The 25,900-nt window shown below is 44.6% G+C and overlaps 1 protein-coding gene across 5 annotated transcripts in view; it reads right to left on the reverse strand.

Moving 5' to 3' along the window:
* Positions 1-7,016: 7,016 nt before the first annotated feature.
* Positions 7,017-25,900, reverse strand: part of PIP5K1C (phosphatidylinositol-4-phosphate 5-kinase type 1 gamma) — a 336,412-nt gene continuing 317,528 nt past the window's right edge. For 2 of the 5 annotated variants that reach the window (XM_063914836.1, XM_063914841.1), the window contains 3 exons: positions 25,632-25,715; positions 23,209-23,331; positions 7,017-9,067 (listed from right to left, as the gene is read on the reverse strand). In XM_063914836.1, coding sequence (XP_063770906.1) covers positions 23,227-23,331; positions 25,632-25,715 — 189 coding nt within the window. In that variant the 3' untranslated portion in view covers positions 7,017-9,067; positions 23,209-23,226. The remainder of the gene's footprint in view (positions 9,068-23,208; positions 23,332-25,631; positions 25,716-25,900) is intronic. The other 3 variants (XM_063914837.1, XM_063914838.1, XM_063914840.1) reach the window with 3 other exon arrangements.

A 25,900-nucleotide genomic window follows, 5' to 3' on the forward strand; every position in this document is an offset into this window, starting at 1 on the left:
TTTGTTTTTAGTGTTTAGTTAAATCGTTATTACCTTGTGGGGGGGTTGGGTTCATGTGACCGGCAGTTGGGAGACCGCCGGTCACCATACTGATTGCGGGATTCCAGCTTTTAGATGGCTGGCCAAGGAGGGGGGGAAGGGACGAGCGCAACAAAGCCACTTACGGGTTCGCTGGGCTTGCCACAGGTTCTATTCCCACTCTATGGAGGTCGTGGATACCCATAAGTGGGAATAGTCCCTGTTGGACAGCAGGCTGTTCACTGTTCGGGATCCCGGCATCGGTATAGTGGTTGCGGGGAGCTGCTAATATATACAGGTTGAGTATCCCATATCCAAATATTCAGAAATACGGAATATTCCGAAATACAAAATTTTTTTGAGTGAGACTGAGATAATAAAACCTTTGTTTTCTGATGGCTCAGTGTGCACAAACTTTGTTTAATACAGTTATTAAAAAATAATATTTTACTTACCGGTAAATCTATTTCTCGTAGTCCGTAGTGGATGCTGGGGACTCCGTAAGGACCATGGGGATAGACGGGCTCCGCAGGAGACATGGGCACTTTAAGAAAGAATTTAGGTTCTGGTGTGCACTGGCTCCTCCCTCTATGCCCCTCCTCCAGACCTCAATTAGAGAAACTGTGCCCAGAAGAGCTGACAGTACAAGGAAAGGATTTTGGTAATCAAGGGCAAGATTCATACCAGCCACACCAATCACACCGTATAACATGTGATAAAAACCAGTTAACAGTATGACAAATAACACAGCATCAGGTCAAACCCTGATGCAACCATAACGTAACCCTTATTGAAGCAATAACTATATACAAGTATTGCAGAAGAAGTCCGCACTTGGGACGGGCGCCCAGCATCCACTACGGACTACGAGAAATAGATTTACCGGTAAGTAAAATCTTATTTTCTCTAACGTCCTAGTGGATGCTGGGGACTCCGTAAGGACCATGGGGATTATACCAAAGCTCCCAAACGGGCAGGAGAGTGCGGATGACTCTGCAGCACCGATTGAGCAAACACAAGGTCCTCCTCAGCCAGGGTATCAAACTTGTAGAACTTTGCAAAAGTGTTTGAACCTGACCAAGTAGCCGCTCGGCAAAGCTGTAATGCCGAGACCCCTCGGGCAGCCGCCCAAGAAGAGCCCACCTTCCTAGTGGAATGGGCCTTAACTGATTTTGGCAGCGGCAATCCAGCCGCAGAATGGGCCTGCTGAATCGTGTTACAGATCCAGCAAGCAATAGTTTGCTTTGAAGCAGGAGCACCAAGCTTGTTGGAAGCATACAGGATAAACAAAGACTCTGTTTTCCTGATCCTAGCCGTTCTGGCTACATAAACCTTCAAAGCCTTGACCACATCAAGTAACTCGGAATCCTCCAAGTCAGTAGTAGCCACAGGCACCACAATAGGTTGGTTTATATGAAAGGATGAAACCACTTTCGGCAGAAATTGTGGACGGGTCCGCAATTCTGCTCTATCCGCATGGAAAACCAGGTAGGGGCTTTTATGTGACAAAGCCGCCAACTCTGACACACGCCTAGCTGAAGCCAAGGCTAATAGCATGACCACCTTCCACGTGAGATATTTTAACTCCACCGTTTTGAGTGGTTCAAACCAGTGGGATTTCAGGAAACTCAACACCACGTTAAGATTCCAAGGTGCCACTGGAGGCACAAAAGGGGGCTGAATATGCAGCACTCCCTTTACAAACGTCTGAACTTCAGGTAGAGAAGCCAACTCCTTTTGAAAGAAAATGGATAGGGCCGAAATCTGGACCTTAAGGGAACCCAATTTTAGGCCCAAATTCACTCCGGACTGTAGGAAGTGAAGGAAACGGCCCAGCTGGAATTCCTCCGTAGGAGCATTCCTGGCCTCACACCAAGCAACATATTTTCGCCATATATGGTGATAATGTTGAGCTGTCACGTCCTTCCTAGCCTTTATCAGCGTAGGAATGACCTCATCCGGAATGCCTTTCTCTGCTAGGATCCGGCATTCAACCGCCATGCCGTCAAACGCAGCCGCGGTAAGTCTTGGAACAGACAGGGCCTCTGTTGCAACAAGTCCTGTCTTAGATGAAGAGGCCACGGGTCCTCTGTGAGCATTTCTTGCAGATCTGGATACCAAGTCCTTCGTGGCCAATCTGGAACAATGAGTATTGTTCTCACTCCTCGTTTTCTTATTATTCACAGCACCTTGGGTATGAGAGGAAGAGGAGGAAATACATAGACCGACTGGAACACCCACGGTGTCACCAGGGCGTCTACAGCTATCGCCTGAGGGTCTCTTGACCTGGCGCAATACCTCTGTAGCTTTTTGTTGAGGCGGGATGCCATCATGTCCACCTGTGGCAGTTCCCACCGACTTGTAATCTGTGCAAAGACTTCCTGATGAAGTCCCCACTCTCCCGGGTGGAGGTCATGTCTGCTGAGGAAGTCTGCTTCCCAGTTGTCCACTCCCAGGATGAACACTGCTGACAGTGCGCTTACGTGATTCTCCACCCAGTGAAGAATTCTGGTGGCTTCCGCCATCGCCATTCTGCTCCTTGTGCCGTCTTGGCGGTTTACATGAGCCACTGCGGTGATGTTGTCTGACTGAATCAGAACCGGTTGGTAGCGAAGCAGGGTCTCCGCTTGACGTAGGGCGTTGTATATGGCCCTTAGTTCCAGGATGTTGATGTGAAGGCAAGTCTCTTGACCACAGACCTTGGAAATTTCTTCCCTGTGTGACTGCACCCCAACCTCGGAAGCTTGCGTCCGTGGTCACCAGGACCCAGTCCTGAATGCCGAATCTGCGGCCCTCGAGAAGGTGAGCGCTCTGCAGCCACCACAGGAGTGACACCCTGGCCCTGGGGGATAGGGTGATTAACCGATGCATCTGAAGATGTGATCCGGACCACTTGTCCAGTAAGTCCCATTGAAAAGTCCTCGCATGGAACCTGCCGAAGGGAATGGCCTCGTATGATGCCACCATCTTTCCCAGGACACGAGTGCAGTGATGCACTGACACCTGTTTTGGTTTTAATAGGTTCCTGACCAGTGTCATGAGTTCCTGAGCTTTCTCCATCGGGAGATAAACCCTTTTCTGGTCTGTGTCTAGAATCATGCCCAGAAAAGGCAGACGAGTCGTAGGAACCAACTGCGACTTTGGAATATTTAGAATCCAGCCGTGTTGCCGTAACACTTCCAGAGAAAGTGCTACGCTGATCAGCAACTGCTCTCTTGATCTCGCTTTTATGAGATCGTCCAAGTATGGGATAATTGTGACTCCTTGCTTCCGCAGGAGTACCATAATTTCCGCCATTACCTTGGTAAATATTCTCGGTGCCGTGGAGAGACCAAACGGCAACGTCTGCAATTGGTAATGACAATCCTGTACCACAAATCTGAGGTACACCTGATGAGGTGGATAAATGGGGACATGAAGGTATGCATCCTTTATGTCCAGAGACACCATAAAATCCCCCCCTTCCAGGCTTGCGATGACCGCTCTCAGCGATTCCATCTTGAACTTGAACCTTTTCAGGTATATGTTCAGGGATTTTAAATTCAATATGGGTCTGACCGAACCGTCCGGTTTTGGGACTACAAACATGGTCGAACAATAACCCCATCCTTGTTGAAGGAGGGGAACCTTGACCACCACCTGTTGAAGATACAATTTGTGAATTGCAGTAACACTATTTCCCTCTCGTGGGGGGAAGCTGGCAGGGCCGATTTGAGGTATCGGTGAGGGGGCATCTCCTCGATTTCCAGCTTGTATCCCTGAGACACAATATCTATTGCCCAGGGATCCCACTGGGAGTGAACCCACTTTTGGCTGAAATTTCGAAGACGTGCCCCCACCGGGCCTAGCTCCGCCTGTGGAGCCCCAGCGTCATGCGGTGGATTTTGTAGAGGCCGGGGAGGACTTCTGTTCCTGGGAACTAGCTGTGTTGTGCAGCTTCTTTCCTCTGCCCCTGCCTCTGGCAAGAAAGGACGCACCTCGGACTTTCTTGTTTTTCTGTGATCGAAAGGACTGCATTTGATAATACGGTGCTCTCTTAGGCTGTGAGGAAACATATGGCAAAAAAATTGACTTTCCAGCAGTAGCTGTGGAGACCAGGTCCGAGAGACCCTCCCCAAACAATTCCTCACCCTTGTAAAGTAAAACCTCTATATACCTTTTTGAGTCGGCATCACCTGTCCATTGCCGAGTCCACAGGACCCTTCTTGCAGAAATTGACATAGCATTTATTCTAGAACCCAGTAGACTAATGTCTCTTTGAGCATCTCTCATATATAGGACAGCGTCTTTAATATGCCCCAAGGTCAACAATATAGTATCCTTGTCTAAGGTATCAATTTCCTCAGACACGGTATCCGTCCATGCTGCTACAGCACTACACACCCAGGCCGACGCGATCGCCGGCCTCAGTAAGGTACCTGAATGTGTATAAATGGACTTCAGGGTAACCTCCTGTTTGCGATCCGCAGCATCTTTGAGGGTAGCTGTATCCTGTGACGGCAGGGCTACCTTCTTGGATAAGCGTGTTTAGGGGAGGATTCCCACCGTAACCTGTCCGTTGGCGGGAAAGGATACGCCATAAGAATCCTTTTGGAAATCTGCAGTTTTTTATCTGGAGATTCCCAAGCCTTTTCACATAACTCATTTAGCTCGTGTGAGGGGGGAAAGGTTACCTCCGGCTTCTTTTCCCCATACATATGTACCCTCTTGTCAGGGACTGGGATTTCCTCTGATGTGCAACACATCCTTAATTGCTATAATCATATAACGGATGGATTTAGCCAATTTTGGCTGTAACTGTGCATCATTGTAATCGACACTGGAGTCAGAATCCATGTCGGTATCTGTGTCAACAATTTGGGATAGTGGGCGCTTCTGAGACCCTGACGGCCTCTGCGACATAGGATCAGGCACGGGTTGGGACCCTGACTGTCCTGAGGCTTCAGCTTTTTCTAACCTTTTATGCAAGGAATTAACATTATCATTTAAAACCTTCCACATATCCATTCAATCAGGTGTCGGCGCTGTCGGCGGAGACACCACATTCATTTGCTCCCGATCTGCTTCCACATAGCCTTCCTCATCAGACATGTCGACACAAGCGTACCGACACACTACACACACACAGGGAATGCCCTTTTTGAAGACCGTTCCCCTACAAGGCCCTTAGGAGAGACAGAGAGAGAGTATGCCAGCACACACCCCAGCGCTATAAACCCAGGAATAACACAGTAACTTAATGTTAACCCAGTAGCTGCTGTTTATATATTGTTTTTTGCGCCTAATTATGTGCCCCCCCCCCTCTCTTTTTACCCTCTTCTACCGTGTATCTGCAGCGGAGAGCCTGGGGAGCTTCCTCTCAGCGGAGCTGTGAAAAAAAAAATGGCGCTGGTGAGTGCTGAGGAAGAAGCTCCTCCCCCTCGGTGGCGGCCTTCTGTCCCGCTTAAATATGCAATTTTTGGCGGGGGCTCATACATATATACAGTGCCCAGCTGTATATATGTTTAATTTTTGCCAAAAGAGGTCCCAAATGCTGCCCAGGGCGCCCCCCCTGCGCCCTGCACCCTTACAGTGACCGGAGTATGTGAGGTGTGTGGGAGCAATGGCGCACAGCTGCAGTGCTGTGCGTTACCTCAGTGAAGAACGGAGTCTTCTGCCGCCTGTGAAGTCTTCTTTGCTTCTTATGCTCAACCGGCTTCTGTCTTCCGGCTCTGCAAGGGGGACGGCGGTGCGGCTCTGGGATCGGACGGCGAGGGCGAGATCCTGCGTACGATCCCTCTGGAGCTAATGGTGTCCAGTAGCCTAAGAAGCAGGACCTAGCTTCAGAGAATAGGGCTGGTTCTCTCCCCTCAGTCCCACGATGCAGGGAGTCTGTTGCTAGCAGAGCTTCCTGAAAATAAAAAACCTAACAAAATACTTTCTCTCAGCAAACTCAGGAGAGCTCACTGAAAAGCACCCAGCTCGTCTGGGCACAGTATCAAACTGAGGTCTGGGGGAGGGGCATAGAGGGAGGAGCCAGTGCACACCAGAACCTAAATTCTTTCTTAAAGTGCCCATGTCTCCTGCGGAGCCAGTCTATCCCCATGGTCCTTACGGAGTCCCCAGCATCCACTAGGACGTTAGAGAAATATTGTATTAAATGACCTTCAGGCTGTGTGTACATAAGGTGTATATGAAACATAAATGAATTGTGTGAATGTATACACACTTTGTTTAATGCAATATTTTTAATAACTTTGTGCATTAAATGACCTTCAGGCTGTGTGTATAAGGTGTATATGAAACATAAATGAATTGTGTGAATGTACACACACTTTGTTTAATGCACAAAGTTATTAAAAATATTGGCTAAAATGACCTCCAGGCTGTGTGTATGGTGTATATGAAACATAAATGCATTCTGTGCTTAGTCTTGGGTCCCATCACCATGATATCTCATTATGGTATGCAATTATTCCAAAATACGGATAAATCAGATATCCAAAATATTTCTGGTCCCATGCATTTTGGGTAAGGGATACTCAACCTGTAATAATTTTCAGGTATGCATCTTGATTGCGTCCAGTAGTGTGTTTATGTGAATTATAAACCTATGGAGGATTACCAGCAGGAGCAAAGGGATCTCACAATCCCTCTCTTGTAGCCTCCGGAAGGCTCCCAAATTAGACACTGTGCACATGCGGAAGAGTCTTTATCCATTGTGATATGCCAAATGCCAGGAAAGTAACTCACAAGGGCAGCAGTTAATGTTACCGCTGTCCCTGCAAGTTAGCCTTTGTACATAGCAAGGATATTTTCAAAATGAAAATGTCTGCCACACAGACTGTTAGTCACAGCATTGCTGTGATTATTAATACGTGTCCACAAAGTCTTTCTGCACCACAGAAATTGTCAAGTTTGACACTCTAGGAAGGTACTGCTAGTTTTGATCTTTATAGTATTACACATGAATATTTAAAAGAGGGGATATATGTAATCGTGAAATAATACAAAATAAGTCAAAACACATTGGCAGAATGCTTTAATACAGTTTGATAATTCTGATAAATTCACTATATAATAGCAGCCATCAGAAAAAAAAGGACACAATCACCAAGAAACACAAAGTGAAACGTTATTATTTACATCAATTTACAGCTTGCTTAACTAAATCCAACTTTTTATTTATTTCAGGGTTACATCTAAATAGTGATAGACATTCACAACACAATCTAAATACAAAATAACATCTGTGCACAGTTCAGAAAATGAATGCTTAAAAAAACCCCAAACCAAACAAAAAAGAACAGAACTGAAATAATATGCATTTAAATGTACACACCGCAGTATATGAGCTGAAATATTTTCTGTCATGGTTACAACCTCCAAGGATCAAAACCAATATACATATAGAACCTTAACATCAATACAAAGAAATCATAGAAATGCACACAAACTAGAAGTGCAAGACAATTAAAAACTAAAGGAGTGACTCAGTTTTCAATGTGTTAAGTTTCAGTCGTAAATACATACATACACACATCCGCTGCTGTAAAAATGATGGGGTACTCTTTATTACGGTGAACTGCAGAAGATGGGAAAGCTTGCAGCTTGGCAGATGTTACAAAGTTTAGCTGTGTTATCCTCCAGATTTATCATACCCCAAAAACACTAAATGGGACATTACCCTTGGCTCCATTCATATTAGTCATGCCTGTTGTATAGCTCCATAATTACAGGCATATAAATGTGCAAATATAAAGATATCTATAGAACACAAAAAAAATTTTTTGAGCAGCTTTGAAACATTTTTCAATGACACAATTGCTGCATATTTTAAAGTAGTATGTAAGAGCATAAAAAAGGTGTAGGCAGCTTCACCCAAAATGTATAGCTTAGCAGAACACAATATTAATTTAAAAATAAATAAATAAATAAAAATGGGAGAGAAAACAAAATAAGTCTTATTGCTTTCAATCAAAGTCAAAATACAGTGTGTGCTACCTGTGGCGAGGTTTGAAAAACACTGGCTCTTTGTTGAAACATCTCTATGGAATTCATAAATGGAAGTAAAACGTTTCATACAGATCTATCTATGAATTAAAGTCTGGGAATTAGACGGGCTTAAAAAAAAAACCCTGTAACAATACAGTATGGATATATCAGATAGGTTCAGGTTACTGTTGTGGTCTGCATACTGTATCCTATGTCCGTGTCTGATGTCTTGCATACACACACTATACAAAGCTATGGAAGCAGATGTAGAATATCATCTGCAGGATAAAAGTGCTGAATGTTGCAGTGCAACTGCTATAAAATGCTAAACCAGTACATAACTTCATTACAGTAGGGTGGTGGTCAATACTAAATTCAGATCACTCAACTAGTCCTAAAATGTAAACATTCAACAGTAAAATAAGATAGTCCTAAACACTCCTATTGCTTACTACCTAACGTGGTAAAAATAAAGTAAAACAAAACAAAACACAAAGGATTAAACACATATATAAAAAGCATTGTTATAATGAAATCTAGCCAGAGATGCAGCAATCAGTAGGTCAATCATTTCCTTGGTTCTCTTTCCAGCCAGATACATTACATTTACAGTGTGAGCTTATAGAGGATTCAACTATCACCATAAATGATAGACTGTGAGGAACATAGTTTTGTAAATCTAAAAAACAAAGATTACGTATTTCTGGTTTGCATTCTTCCTATATGAAACCGTTCAGGATTGAAAAAGAGATACAGCTTATGTCCTATCAAGGTTAAATTGCTTTTCTTTCCCATCTCACCGACCACAAATAAAGTTTGTACAAACTGAAAAGAAAAGCAGTTGTTTGCCAAGTACTGGCACACCCAGGAATAAATGCACACCGAGGGATTATACCACAAGTACACATAATAGTACAGTAGACTGTAGGAGTAGGGTGGCGCACACTGTTGCTTGGTCATCTCTTCTCCGGATCCGCAGCTTACCATAATTCCCTTCTTTAGTTCTGCTTCTGGGTGAAAGGGCAAGAAGGTAACATGAGGTCTCCTTTATCATCAGATATCTGCATAGAAGTTACTAGAAAAAAAAAGAAGAAAGTTTAGGTCATAGGTAGGACAGACATGTAAACATGTAATAATCGGAAGACATGAACACATCAGACACACTGTTAAATAGGACTTACAAAACCACATTTACAAGATTTGTACACTTTTTAGAAGTGGTGAGCATTATATATTTCTTAGTATTGAAAATATGGGAAATTCAGCAGATATTCACTCATAAACCTTGGCAACGTTGGTTATTCTGAGAAATTCTGAACAGCTTATCCCCACAGCCAGCAAGGCAAAGCCAATTAGGAATGTAAATGGTATATGCCATGAACTGAATAGAAATGGATGTTTACAGTTTATATGTATATAGGATAATGCTCATTTGATTAAACATTTTTAACTACCACAGACACTGTTAAACATGAAATAACATGCAAGTCTGGTTAACAGGAAAACTAAACAAAATACAAATGGAGACATGAAAAATTCCATTAAATGAAGACAATTCAAATGGCATTTTAACTCTCTCTTATCCCACTTCATAGGAAGTATTAGGCTGTGTACACAGCACAATGACCTGGATCGTGGCTGACCGATGTAATGATATATCACAGAATATCGGACGCGACAACCCTGATTGTGGCGGGCAGAATCGCACAATCACAGGTGCACATCAGACAATGTGTACGATACGTCGTTCCGATCCGTGGTATTGGACAACATATCGCCTGATGTGTACCCAGCCATAGTCTACCCAAGCATTATATTCCCTATATTCAATTCCAAGAGATGAGCCATTGCGAGTCAGCTACACTTATCCTAGACCATGGGTCTTCAACCTGCGACCCTCCAGCTGCTGTGGAACTACACATCCCAGCATGCCCTGCCTCAGTTTTAGCATACCTTAATAGCAAAACTGTGGCAGGGCATGCTGGGATGTGTAGTTTCACAGCAGCTGGAGGGCCACAGGATGAAGACCCATGTCCTAGACAATTACAGCACAGCAACACTGCAGATTTTTCCTGCGCACCTCTATGGGCCAACAGGCAGGTCTAATGCCCACCTGATATGGTATTATAAATCAATTTTCTCTGTATGCTTTTGAATTATGATTATATAACAGGTCCTTATAGCTATCCAGTAAACAGATATAGGGTTACTTTAAAACAACACATAAAACAAGAATGCCCGCACTTGGTTTTACCCATATCATACATGGTACAAGCTGTGTGGCAATATTAATTGCCATATGAATTATGTATACAAAACAAAGACTTTTGCTATCGGCACCAACAATAATATACAGCAAATCTGTTTGTATGTTGCAAATAAAATACATGGGGGTTTGTCATATATTGATCAAAATATTTAAAGGCCCATACACACTTGCTGATAAAATGAGCGGCGTCGATTATTTAATCGGCAAGTGTGTATGCCGCCAGCGACGACCGATGCGTGGCCCCGTGGGTTGGTAACGATCGTCGCTGTCGACAGTGCATGCATGCAGGATCTGAACTGTCGTCCACGAACTGCATGCAGGGCTGGCGGAGGCGTGACGTCACTGAGCGATATGAGCGGTCATATCGCTCAGTGTGTACAGTCGGCCACCGACTGGCCGGCCCGGGAGGGAAAACATTAGACGACGACGCTCACAGATTCGACATCGTCTAATGTGTACGGACCTTAAGATTTGCCTAGTGCTATCATGGCAGCTTTCAAATATGGCTATAAATGGCCTAGTTGGGTGTGGCTCACAAGCCAGCCCTGTATAGATATTGCCACCTGTATCTGAGAGGTGAGTACATGTAACTGCAATGTAATGGTGTGCTAAGCATATATACCAGTGTAAGGACTTGCAGAGAATTGGGGCCCAAATGTATTAAGCCTTCACAAGAGATAAAGTGGAGACGGATAAAGAGTGATAAATGACCAATCAGCTTCCTAACTGCCATGTCACAGGGTGTGTTTGAAAAATGACAGGAGCCGATTGACTGGACATTTATTACTCTTTATCCAGCTCCACGTCATCTTTTGTGAAGGCTTAATACATTTGGGCCTGGGGTACCTAGATATGGGCTGCAAACTTAAATGCATTGATCAAAATAGGACAAAACCCCCTCTATTTCATTTGCTACATACAGTACACACAGACTTGCAGTATATTATTGTTAGCGCTGATAGCAAAAGTCTTTCTATTTTGTATGGATATATGGTTACGAATTACACTGTAAACTGCGTACATACAGTATGTTTACAACTTGGCAAAAGTAATTAAGTGGTCCAAAAAGTTACATTTATATTTTGTTATGCAACCGTAAAGAACCAGTTATAAGTGATTTTCTATTTCCAATTATCTGCCTCAACACAATCCAGCTAGCACTCATGTTGACACATGGAGGTTTAGTATTCCAACAAGAAAATAAAAAGGAATGGATATAAATAACATTCAGAAGTGCAAAATGTGGAGAAAAGTCCAGTGTAATATACTATAAAAAAAATAATCAAAAATAAGAACGTAAAATGTGAGCAATAATGTTTAATCCAATCGAAGATAAATTAGTGCCGACTTTAGGGAGTTCTGTGGGAGCAGATAAAGTAAGGGTTAAAAGTAAGGTATGAATAGCTATAAAGGATTTCCTCCCAGGTAAGTGCTTTAGAAGCCGGAAAGAAAGAAAGAAACCAAGTTAATTTACCTCACAAAACAATAATTGTCCCAGGAAGGCAGTCTTTACATTTGTGTATGCAGTTTGTTGGTCTCATCTGCTAACGCAAAGCTGGTTAAACGCTTTACAGTAAAGATCTCCTGTGGAGACACGTCTGTTAAAAGTCTGCTGTCTGAATAGGATGGCAGTCTGATGTATGAAAGCCCATGTGGAGAAATGTGGTTCTCTTCTAAGAAAGGCCATTACCATGTCACAGACACACCATGATATTTAAACTGTTTGTAGATTTAAAATAAAAAATTCAAATGCATTCCTAAAATCACAGAAATATGTAGCAAGTATTTGTGCATGACTGCTGCAAAATAGGGGCTTCTGGTAACAAGAGAGGAACTACATATATAACTGCTCATCTATGTCTATACAATAGTGTTTGGTATCATTCTATACTATAGGTTATTTTATGAGGAACAGATTATTCGGTGCATCCTACACAAGGGAGATATCATTTTTCAGGGTTTATGGTAGAAGCTAGAGGAGGCATCCCAGCCCTCTTGGAAACAGGGTCAGAAACCAACCAACCACCTAGTCACAGGAGGTTGACTGTAAGGGCTTCAGTTTCTGGAGATCAATTAGAGTATCACAGCTGCATCTTTTTCTTGCTTTATCCCGAGTAATCAGAAGATACAACCTACAGGTTTTTTTGGGTTTTTTTTTTATAAATAAAGTGTTCTTAAAGAAGCTTTTAATTGCTTATGCTGGACATACACCTTCAGATAAACATGTCTGTGAAGGTGTGTACACACGGTGAGATCCCCGTTATGCCGGATTTGACTATGCGATTTCCCCTGAACTCCCCCAGAGCACAGATAGAACAGATTTTGACTATCTGTGCTTGAGATTTTGTCTATGTACGATTCTGACTAAGTGCTAATTTTGACTATACTTTGTACTAGATTGTACACTAGATAGTCAAGATTGACTTGCCTGCATAGTCTATCTAGCCTTACGATACCGACCCCACGGGAGCGCGCATCAGGATCGAATCTGTATTGCAAGCTGCCTAACACCTTGAAATCTGCACTAATTTTTCATAAGATTTTGACTATATAGTCAAATCTTACAGATTTATCTCACCGGGGCCCTCATTCCGAGTTGTTCGCTCGCTAGCTGCTTTTAGCAGCAGTGCAAACGCTAAGCCGCTGCCCTCTGGGAGTGTATCTTAGCAGAAGTGCGAACGGAAGGATCGCAGCGCTGCTACAAAAAAAAAAAATGTGCAGTTTCAGAGTAGCTGCAGACCTACTCCTACCTTGCGATCACTTCAGACTATTTAGTTCCTGTTTTGACGTCAGAAACACTCCCTGCGTTCGGACCAGCTACTCCCCCATTTCTCCTGCCACTCCTGCGTTTGTATCTGGCATGCCTGGGTTTTTACACACACTCCCCGAAAACAGTCAGTTACCACCCAGAAACACCCACTTCCTGTCAATGACTCAACGATCAGCAGTGCGACTGAAAAGCGTCGCTAGAGCTGGTGTAAAACTGCATCGGCTTTTGTGAAAGTACGTCGCGCGTGTGAACTGCGCACCATACGCAGAATTGCTGATTTTTAGCCTGATCGCTGCGCTGTGAACAACGGCAGCTAGCGATCAACTCGGAATGACGCCCCATGTGTACACACTTTTAGACCAATTGTCGGTTTCCTGGCAACATCCAATATCATTGCCATACACTGTCAGATTAAGGTAACGATATTGGATGTTTCTAGCCTGTCAACAGGTCAGATAGTTAAAATTGGACCACCAATTATCAGGTCTTTCGTACATACTGGATGATTCTGCATATCTGGCAGACCAATAATTATTGCTTACCTGTGACAACACACTGTTCAGCTGATTATCAGCTGATCGGGACGATAATTGAACAGTGTTTGCCCAACATTAGACTACCCTACAATTTTGTTGTGGTTATAGCAGCAGAGACTTTGAAATAGTATCTCAATAGTATCTAAAGAGATTTGGAGACCTAAGGCCCTTAAGGCCCCCATACATCAGCCACCATAATTCCCTTATGCACCGGCAATGATCGGTAATCCGTCGGGAAATCGATGTTAACTAAACATGTTAAAAATATCTGAACCCCAATGCCAACCAAACACGGCCGGCACTGAAAAATCTGGATTTTTCAACGCGTTTATTACCGATTCCCTGACCCAGACATCGGGGATCGGGATATTGCCACAACACATACATATGTATGGGGGCCATTACACTGCAGGTGGTGGCAGACTACTGGGCAATATAGATACATACCTAGAGGAGTGATTTTTTTTTTTCACTAGATCAGGACTGCATGACCTGGGTCCTGACAAATTTAGTGGCAGACCGTTGGAAACAATTTAATGTAATCTCCTCCAGACTAGCATTCCTGACAAATACCTCTCTCCACTCCAATCTATCCAAAATGCTGCTACCCGGCTCATCTTCCTCACCAAACGCACTACGTCCACCTCTCCTCTCTTACTAGACCTTCATTGGCTCCCCTTCCCTTTCAGAATCCAATTCAAGCTTTTCACACTCGCTTACAAAGCCCTCACCCACTCCTCTCCCATCTACATCTCTGACCTTATCTCCCTTTACACTCCCACCCGTCCTCTTCACTCTGCTAATGCACGACGACTCTCCTGCCTACGGATTACTTCATCCCACTCCTACCTCCGAGATTTTTCACGTGCTGCACCACTTCTCTGGAATTCCCTACCTCTCCCCCTCAGACTCCCCACCTCTCTAAAAAACTTCAAACGGGCTCTCAAGACCCACTTCTTGACCAAACCCAGCCAAATGTCATCCTAACCCTCTGTTCTACGCTCTCTATGTACCCCATCTGTGTCACCCCTGTCTGTTTACCCTTCCCATTTAGAATGTAAGCTCTCACGAGCAGGGCCCTCTTCCCTCATGTGCTTATCCTTTCTTACTTTAATAATCTTCAACTGCACCAAATCCAGCAGTCTTCTGCCACCTGATACTTATTCCAGTGTCATCTGCTGATGTAACTATGTTTATTTACCCTGTACTTGTCCTATACTGTCATCAACTGTAAGTTGCTGTTTTCCTGTTTGATTATTTATGTACTCTGTAATTGGGCGCTGCGGAACCCTTGTGGCGCCATATAAATAAAGGATAATAATAATAATAATAATAATAATAATAATATCCCTGACACAAATACTGTCAGAAATAAAACACACAGTACATACAATGTTGTACTAAAGAAGGGATCAAATTTTCTACATGCAACCGTGGAGCGCTACTAATAATGCTATTGTTTTTTATATAAGACCAATTGTCTCTAGCCATATTATAAGGTTACGTACTTTAAATATTATCATCATCATCATCATCTTTATTTATATTGCACCACAAGTTTTCTGCATCGCCTAACAATGTATATAAACAGCAGAATTAGAAAACAGTGATTTGATGTACAAGATAATGGAGGACAAGTAGATACACGGTTTATAAACACTGCTGCATCAATGGCCATACCATTTAAATAAGCAACAGGGTGGCAGAAAGCAAGGGTTAGGTGCCATTGTAAGGTGTATAGAGTAGATGATAGTATAAGTACAGGAAAGGAAAGCATACAATAAAAGAGGGCCCTGCTCGTGAGGGCCCCTTTCCATCGTATGCTTTCCTTTCCTGTACTAAAGGGCAGGGGTGACACAGATGTGGTAGACAGTGAACATGGGACAGAGGGTTAGGATGAGAGATGGATGGTTTTGATGAGGAAGTAGGTCTTGAGAGCCAGTTTGGAATTCTCCACCTCTCTCCAAAATTTCAGAGGTATGGAGCAGCATGTGCAAAATCTTGGGGGTGGGAGAAAGTAATTGGCAGGAGAGGCAGAATTAATTTGTAGAGTGAAAATGACGCACGAGCGTGTGAAGGGAGATAATGTCCGTGATATAAATGGTAGAGGAATGAATGAGGGCTTTTTAAGTGTTAGAAGCTGGAATTGGATTTTGAAGGGGAAGGTGAGCAAGTGAAGGACTTGTAGAAGAGGGTAGGCAGACATAGTACATTTGGAGAGGAAGTATTATGAAACACCGTAACCATTATTTGATTCAGATCTGTATGGCCAAATAGATAACATTTTTATTTGCTGACCATTTTTTTAAATTAAATTACCTACATCTATTTTCTAATTAACATTGTGTATGCGGTTTTATTCTTTAGTATAAAAGTGAGCGATGGGAGAAAAAAAAAAAGCATATAGTTATAGGTTTAAAAGGGACAGTGGATCCCTTATTTTTGCTCCATAGCTAACATTTGTATACACAGGAAAGCACAGCCCTCTTTCTTTCTTTACACTGTACACACTACCCAATAAGTTTAGTTCCAAACCATACTATCCATTCCAAATCGCCTCGCCAATAGTGTCTCCATACACTAGACCAGGCCTGGCCAACCTGTGGCTCTCCAGATGTTGTGGAACTACACATCCCAGCATGCCCTGCCACAGTTTTAGCATTCCCTAATAGCAAAACTGTGGCAAAGCATGATGGGACTTGTAGTTTTACAACAGCTGGAGAGCCACAGGTTGGCCAGGCCTGCACTAGACAATGAGTTGAAGACTGTACACACATCACTTTCTGAACAATACAAAAACGACAAAACAGACATAATGTGTGCAGCACACTTTATATCGGGATTCGACCAGACAACAGTCGGGCCGTGGTGCAGAGTACACACTAAACAATATGACAGTGATAATGCCCGATTTCAGCCCAATTTGGGCATTTGGACCAACATATCAGATGAAATCGGGCATTTTAGAGGTGTTCCCGAACCGATCAGATGCGCGTTCCCGTGAGCATCGGATTGGATCCTCCAGATTGAATGTGCTGCACATTCAATCTGGTCCGACCTGGGGGCATGGCTTGGGATCGCATAGATATATTGTATGCAAATGGGCAGCATACGATGTATCTTGGGCGATCCTGCCCCCCGGGAGGCTACCGGGGTCACCTCCGACATGAGATCGTTGTAGTGTATGGGGCCCTTAACTTTCAGTTTACCTCCATTGCCCTCCTCACATTATAACACTGCCCCTATCACATGAAATTCTGTTCTGACACAATCACACAAATGGACATGACTGCTTCCCACAAGATAAGCACACATTAATCGCCTGAAATAGCTGCCATAAATATACTGATTCTCAGGATAGCTACAGGTTTTTTTTAAATGCGGACCTCTTCAAAACTAGAATAAGGAAATGTAGAATATAAAAACAATGTTCTTACACTAGAAAGATGCAGCTTAAATAAGAAAATTGGTTATCATCCTGGAGGGCACACATAAGACACATGATAAAAAGAATGCCGTCTGTACCCCTCTATCAAGGCCTTCGTGGCTTTATCACAGATTCAGGCCCACTATTATGTGGTGGTAAATGATTTTTGTTAATATACTTCCTGAGCAGAAAACAAACGTATTAAAAGGTTATCTTCAAAGTGCATCAACTTAAAAAATAAGAATTTACTCACCGGTAATTCTATTTCTCGTAGTCCGTAGTGGATGCTGGGAACTCCGTAAGGACCATGGGGAATAGACGGGCTCCGCAGGAGACTGGGCACTCTAAAAGAAAGATTAGGTACTATCTGGTGTGCACTGGCTCCTCCCTCTATGCCCCTCCTCCAGACCTCAGTTAAGGAAACTGTGCCCGGAAGAGCTGACACAACAAGGAAAGGATTTGGAATCCAGGGTAAGACTCATACCAGCCACACCAATCACACCGTACAACTCGTGATAACTATACCCAGTTAACAGTATGAACAACAACTGAGCCTCAGTAACAGATGGCTCATAACAATAACCCTTTAGTTAAGCAATAACTATATACATGTATTGCAGAGAGTCCGCACTTGGGACGGGCGCCCAGCATCCACTACGGACTACGAGAAATAGAATTACCGGTGAGTAAATTCTTATTTTCTCTGACGTCCTAGTGGATGCTGGGAACTCCGTAAGGACCATGGGGATTATACCAAAGCTCCCAAACGGGCGGGAGAGTGCGGATGACTCTGCAGCACCGAATGATCAAAGGCAAGGTCCTCCTCAGCCAGGGTATCAAACTTATAGAACTTAGCAAATGTGTTTGAACCCGACCAAGTAGCAGCTCGGCAAAGCTGTAAAGCCGAGACCCCTCGGGCAGCCGCCCAAGAAGAGCCCACCTTCCTTGTGGAATGGGCTTTCACCGATTTAGGATGCGGCAATCCTGCCGCAGAATTAGCTTGCTGAATCGTGTTACAGATCCAGCGCGCAATAGTTTGCTTTGAAGCAGGAGCACCCAGCTTGTTGGGTGCATGCAGGATAAACAGCGAGTCAGTTTTCCTGACTCCAGCCGTCCTGGCTACATAGATTTTCAAAGCCCTGACTACATCTAGTAACTTGGAGTCCTCCAAGTCCCGAGTAGCCGCAGGCACCACAATAGGTTGGTTCAAATGAAACGCTGATACCACCTTAGGGAGAAATTGGGGACGAGTCCTCAATTCTGCCCTGTCCATATGGAAGATCAGATAAGGGCTTTTACAAGACAAAGCCGCCAATTCTGACACACGCCTAGCCGAAGCTAAGGCCAATAGCATGACCACTTTCCACAGGAGATATTTTAGTTCCACGGACTTAAGTGGCTCAAACCAGTGGGATTTCAGGAAACCCAACACAACGTTAAGATCCCAAGGTGCCACTGGAGGCACAAAAGGGGGCTGAATATGCAGCACTCCCTTAACAAACGTCTGAAGTTCAGGCAGTGAAGCCAGTTCTTTTTGAAAGAAAATAGATAGGGCCGAAATCTGGACCTTTATGGATCCTAATTTTAGGCCCATAGTCACTCCTGACTGTAGGAAGTGCAGGAATCGACCCAGCTGGAATTCCTCTGTAGGGGCCTTCCTGGCCTCACACCAAGCAACATATTTTCGCCATATATGGTGATAATGTTGTGCTGTCACGTCTTTCCTAGCCTTTATCAGCGTAGGAATCACTTCATCTGGAATGCCCTTTTCCGTTAGGATCCGGTGTTCAACCGCCATGCCGTTAAAGACTTGGTTAAAGACGCGGTAAGACTTGCCGTTAAAGACGCGGTAAGACTTGGAACAGACAGGGCCCCTGCTGTAACAGGTCCTGTCTGAGAGGCAGAGGCCATGGGTCCTCTGAGATCATTTCTTGTAGTTCTGGGTACCAAGTTCTTCTTGGCCAATCCGGAACGATGAGTATAGTTCTTACTCCTCTCTTTCTTACTATCCTCAGTACCTTGGGTATGAGAGGAAGAGGAGGGAACACATAAACCGACTGGTACACCCACGGTGTCACTAGTGCGTCCACAGCCATCGCCTGAGGGTCTCGTGACCTGGCGCAATATTTTTTTAGCTTTTTGTTGAGGCGGGACGCCATCATGTCCACCTGTGGCCGTTCCCAACGGTTTACATTCTGCGTGAAGATTTCTGGATGAAGTCCCCACTCTCCCGGGAGGTCGTGCCCGCTGAGGAAGTCTGCTTCCCAGTTATCCACTCCCGGAATGAACACTGCTGACAGTGCTAGCACGTGATTTTCCGCCCATCGGAGAATCCTTGTGGCTTCTGCCATCGCCATCCTGCTTCTTGTGCCGCCCTGGCGGTTTACATGGGCGACCGCCGTGATGTTGTCTGATTGAATCAGCACTGGTTGGTTTTGAAGCAGGGGCTCTACTTGACTCAGGGCGTTGTAAATGGCCCTTAGTTCCAGGATATTTATGTGTAGTGAAGTCTCCTGACTTGACCACTGTCCTTGGAAGTTCCTTCCCTGAGTGACTGCCCCCCATCCTCGGAGGCTTGCGTCCGTGGTCACCAGGACCCAGTCCTGTATGCCGAATCTGCGGCCCTCGAGAAGATGAGCACTCTGCAGCCACCACAGCAGAGACACCCTGGCCCTTGGGGACAGGGTGATCAACCGATGCATCTGAAGATGCGATCCGGACCATTTGTCTAACAGATCCCACTGAAAGATCCTTGCATGGAACCTGCCGAAGGGAATTGCATCGTAAGAAGCCACCATCTTTCCCAGGACTCGCGTGCAGTGATGCACCGACACCTGTTTTGGTTTCAGGAGGTCCCTGACCAGAGATGACAATTCCTGGGCCTTCTCCACCGGGAGAAACACCTTCTTCTGTTCTGTGTCCAGAATCATGCCCAGGAAGAGCAGACGCGTCGCAGGAATCAGCTGCGACTTTGGGATATTCAGAATCCAGCCGTGCTGTTGCAACACTTCCCGAGAAAGTGCTACGATGACTAACAACTGCTCTCTGGACCTCGCCTTTATAAGGAGACCGTCCAAGTACGGGATAATTATAACTCCCTTCTTCCGAAGGAGTATCATCATTTCGGCCATTACCTTGGTAAATACTCTCGGTGCCGTGGACAGACCAAACGGCAACGTCTGGAATTGGTAATGACAATCCTGTACCACAAACCTGAGGTACTCCTGGTGAGGTGGGTAAACGGGGACATGCAAGTAAGCATCCTTGATGTCCAGCGACACCATAAAATCCCCCTCTTCCAGGCTTGCAATAACCGCCCTGAGCGATTCCATTTTGAACTTGAACTTCCTTATATAAGTGTTCAAGGATTTTAAATTCAGAATGGGTCGCACCGAACCGTCTGGTTTCGGTACCACAAACATTGTGGAATAGTAACCCCGTCCCTGTTGAAGGAGGGGAACCTTGATTATCACCTGCTGGAGGTACAGCTTGTAAATTGCCGCCAGTACTACCTCCCATTTCCTGGGAAGCAGCTGGCAAGGCTGATTTGAGGTAACGGCGAGGGGGAGTCGCCTCGAACTCCAGCTTGTATCCCTGAGATACAATTTGTACAGCCCAGAGATCCACTTGTGAGCGAACCCACTGGTTGCTGAAGTTTCGGAGACGCGCCCCCACCGCACCCGGCTCCGCCTGTGGAGCCCCAGCGTCATGCGGTGGACTTAGAGGAAGCGGGGAAGGATTTTTGTTCTTGGGAACTGGCTGTCTGGTGCAGCTTTTTCCCTCTACCCCTGCCTCTGGGCAGAAAGGACGCGCCTCTGACTCGCTTGCCTTTCTGGGTCCGAAAGGACTGTACTTGATAATACGGTGCTTTCTTAGGCTGTGAGGGAACCGGAGGTAAAAAAGTTTACTTCCCGGCTGTTGCCGTGGATACGAGGTCCGAGAGACCGTCCCCAAACAATTCCTCACCCTTATAAGGCAAAACCTCCATGTGTCTTTTAGAATCAGCATCACCTGTCCACTGCCGAGTCCATAATACTCTCCTGGCAGAAATGGACATTGCATTAATTCTAGATGCCAGCAGGCAAATGTCCCTCTGTGCATCCCGCATATATAAGACAACGTCTTTTATATGTTCTATGGTTAGCAAAATAGTATCCCTGTCGAGGGAATCAATGTTGTCTGACAGGGTATCAGACCATGCGGCTGCAGCACTACACATCCATGCTGAAGCAATAGCAGGTCTCAGTATAGTACCTGAGTGTGTATACACAGACTTCAGGATAGCTTCCTGCTTTCTATCCGCAGGCTCCTTTAAGGCGGCCGTATCCTGAGACGGCAGTGCCACCTTTTTTGATAAGCGTGTGAGCGCCTTGTCCACCCTAGGGGATGTTTCCCAACGTAACCTATCCGTTGGCGGGAAAGGGTACGCCATCAGTAACCTCTTAGAAATCACTAGTTTCTTATCGGGGGAACTCCACGCTTCCTCACACAATTCATTTAATTCATCAGATGGGGGAAAAGTCACTGGCTGCTTTTTCTCCCCAAACATAATACCCTTCTTGGTAGTAACCGGGTTAATATCAGAAATGTGCAATACATTTTTCATTGCAGTAATCATGCATCGGATGGCTTTAGTAGACTGTGCATTTGTCTCATCCTCATCTACACTGGAGTCAGACTCCGTGTCGACATCTGTGTCTACCATCTGAGCTAGCGGGCGTTTATGAGCCCCTGATGGTCTCTGAGACGCCTGGGAAGGCGCGGGCTGAGATCCCGGCTGTCCCAAGGCTGCGGTGTCATCGAACCTTTTATGTAAGGAGTTGACACTGTCTGTTAAGACCTTCCACATATCCATCCAATCCGGTGTCGGACCCGTCGGGGGCGACACCACACTTATCTGCCCTTGCTCCGCCTCCACGTAACCCTCCTCATCAAACATGTCGACACAGCCGTACCGACACACCGCACACACACAGGGAATGCTCTGACTGAGGACAGGACCCCACAAAGTCCTTTGGGGAGACAGAGAGAGAGAGAGTATGCCAGCACACACCACAGCGCTATATAACACAGGGATTTACACTATAATGAGTGATTTTTCCCAATAGCTGCTTAATATATATTATTTGCGCCTAAATTTATGTGCCCCCCTCTCTTTTTTTACCCTTCTTGTATCAGGAATACTGCAGGGGAGAGCCTGGGGAGCTGCTTCCAGCGGAACTGTGAAGGAAAAATGGCGCTGGTGTGCTGAGGAAGAAGGCCCCGCCCCCTCAGCGGCGGGCTTCTCCCTGCAGTTTCTGACTGAAAAATGGCGGGGGTTTTACACATATACAGTCACAGACTGTATTATGTGTATTTTTATGCCAAAAGGTATTTTATTGCTGCCCAGGGCGCCGCCGCCCCCCCCTTCCCCCCCCTCCCCTGCACCCTACAGTGACCGGAGTGTGTGGTGTGCAGTGGGAGCAATGTGCACTACCTTAATGAAGACCGGAGTCTTCTGCTGCCAATTTCATCTCCTTCTCTTCTGTCTTCTGGCTCTGCAAGGGGGACGGCGGCGCGGCTCCGGGAACGGGCGATCGAGGTCAGGCCCTGTGTTCGAACCCTCTGGAGCTAATGGTGTCCAGTAGCCTAAGAAGCACAAGCTAGCTGCACGCAGGTAGGTTTGCTTCTCTCCCCTCAGTCCCTCGTAGCAGTGAGTCTGTTGCCAGCAGATCTCACTGAAAATAAAAAACCTAACAAATACTTTCTTTCTAGCAAGCTCAGGAGAGCCCACTAGGAGCACCCAGCTCTGGCCGGGCACAGATTCTAACTGAGGTCTGGAGGAGGGGCATAGAGGGAGGAGCCAGTGCACACCAGATAGTACCTTATCTTTCTTTTAGAGTACCCAGTCTCCTGCGGAGCCCGTCTATTCCCCATGGTCCTTACGGAGTTCCCAGCATCCACTAGGACGTCAGAGAAACTTCTAATTCATTTCTAATTCTAATCTGCCAATGATGTAACAGAGGTTGGATGGATCTTAACAATGGACACAATGCACTGTGCATCTGAAGGACCTAAAGTAAACAATGAACATACGTGGATATTTCATTTAATGTCCACATCATACTAGGTACTGAATATTGAAGTTATTCTAAGCCTCTGCTGTTATGTTACCTTCATATAAATATTAAGGGATGAATATATAAAAACAACATTCTTATTAAGAGAACTTTACCTAGTTTCTATGATGGTGCTAGCAGGTGTGTTTGCTGGGCTCATCAGTTCCATTGTTTGCTTTCTCTTCCCCATAACCCAGACAAAGAGGTAGAAGACACAACTCTCTAAATTTGCTCACAGCCTGCACAGAGGGATAAGATAAAACTAGGTCTAGCATACATATTCCTATGTGCAGAAACAATTAAACACAGACATCTTTTTAGGTTAGTGTCCCTTTAATGTATCCGTCTGGGAGCTTCCCACAATTGCACACTATGGGGCTGATGCAGAGTTGGCAGTAAATCAGATGTTCATTACTCAAAAGAAGCAGCACAACAAAAAAACAATGAGTATAGTCGGCCATATGCAGAGCTGTACGCATCTCGGAACATGCCTGCATGTCCTCATACACTGACTCAAGTAACACCAAAGTGGCTCTTCGATCAAAATGTGTGACTTATTTGCTCAGACAACACTACCGGAAGTGATAAAGCTGTGTTGCTAGTGTACGCAGACCACTGTGATTTGCGACATTTGTACATCTGTGAGTCTGAACCTGTGCAAAAAAGGACGCCAATACAAACAGCTGAACCTTCTGTCACACCAAGTTACGTTGTGCTTCATCTGCAACTTTGTTCGTGTGTAAAACAAATTCCTGTGTGATCAATGTTGCAGCCTAGCATCTATAGTACACTGTGTAGCTTTTTGCTTATTCCGAGATGTGGATAAGATGCAAAATTTAAAGAAAGACATAGTATGCTACTCATATTGAAGCATCTCAGCCAGGCGTCTCTCGCTAGGTGTATGAGGGCATCTGTATGCACCTCCAAAAAGGCATATTTTTACTTTTGTCCAGGTCTGCATAACTTATATTTGCCTGAACACACCCTCACTGATCTCAGCTTACTGTATGACAGAACTCCCCAGCACAGTCCATTCCGCCTCTTGGGTAGTAAGTGTAGATGCAAAGGAAATCCATACAACTCTGCACTGCCTGTACTAGCAAGCACACTGCAAAATCATGCAAGATACAAACGGGGGTACAATCAACTCTGCATAAGTCCCTATGTCCACAATATACACTAATGCTGCCCACACACTTGGGGCATCGCACTGGCAGTTCAGGTGCGATGAAAATCGCACCTGAACTGCCAAAGTGATTACCATGCGATAGATCGCATGGTAATCATGTGATGGGCACGTCACTGCTCCCGGCGGGTGCCCATCGCACATCGGAGTGCGATATATCTCATGTGAGTTTAAAACCACATGCGATCGCACTGCGATGCAACAAATATTAAGTGCAGCACATAATATCTTGAGACGCGATATTCGACCAGTGTGCCCGCGCATCCCGTCTCAAGGTACTAAAATGTGCATACAATCCTTCGATTTCTCTCACAGATGTGGTCGAAATCGAAGGATAGCACCGATTATTTCATAAGTGTATGGCCACCACAAGAGTTATCTGTAAATCCGTGCCATTCAGCCTCGTTCACATCAGATGATAAAATACTGTTCTAAGGCTTTAAAGGTCCAGTGAGTAGCATTGGCATCAGGTTTATTTGTTGCTGTATAGATTACTTAGATGTTAAATATTGCAGTGCCTGTGAGTGCAATAGTCCAAACCTAAAAGACATTATTATATGAAATAAATTCCAGATTAAAATTTTCACATTATAAGCACAGCACTGACTAAGTCAGATAGTACTTTTTATTTACCTATCATGCCCCCATTCCAGCAGATGTATTCACAACCTTCCATGGAACATCTGGATTTTGCATCCATAAGCTCTTCTACCACATGTAAAAAATTGTAACGTGTGTGTATATTGAGCCATCAGAAAACAAACTTTGTGTAATACACAAAGTTATTAAAATATTGTATTCAATTACTTTCAGGCTGTGTGTATAAGGTGTATATGAAACATAAAAGCAGTCTGTGCTTAGACTTGGGTCCCATCACCATGATATCTCAGTATGGTAAGCAATTATTCCAAAATATGGAAAATTCAGATATCCAAAATACTTCTGGTCCCAAGCATTTTGGATAAGTTATATTCAACCTGTATATTTTGTAAAAAAAAAAACCTTCAGTAAAACTTGTTTACAAAAACAGCTTTCATCCAGAAAATCCACAAGGAGCATTCGGTTGTAGTGAATAACACCGAACAACAGTTATTCTGCAAGTATGTCCAGTGTTCTATATTAGAATATAATACCTAATACCATGGAACGGAGAGGCATGATAGGGGAAACATTAAAGACAAGAAATCTATTTTTGGGGATATGGAAAAATAATAAATGGAGAACTCCTTTAAATCACATTTTTCAGATGTCTACAAACATAAAAAGCATCATTTAAAATAAAACAAACTAGAGACGTATATGGGTCAGACATGTAACAGTACATGTACTAATAGGATTCCTTCAGAAACTTACTGTATCACTCTCCTCGTCCGAGACCGACTCGACCTGGGTGTTATAGTGGAGAGGGGAATAAACCCAGCTCCGGTCATCTGGAGGCTGAGCCGGGGGTGAAGAGAGAAGACCAGGCAGGTGCGGAAGCAGTATAGGAAGAAGAATGAGAAAGAGACAGAAGACAGAAGATAGAAGAGGAATAAAACAAATATGTGCAGACATGTTTGCAGGTTCTACTGGGATTCTCTAATACTTCAAAGGAACTATTTAAAACAGAAGACACCTAAATT

This window comes from Pseudophryne corroboree, chromosome 1 (assembly GCF_028390025.1).
Source record: "Pseudophryne corroboree isolate aPseCor3 chromosome 1, aPseCor3.hap2, whole genome shotgun sequence".
Lineage (NCBI taxonomy): Eukaryota > Metazoa > Chordata > Amphibia > Anura > Myobatrachidae > Pseudophryne > Pseudophryne corroboree.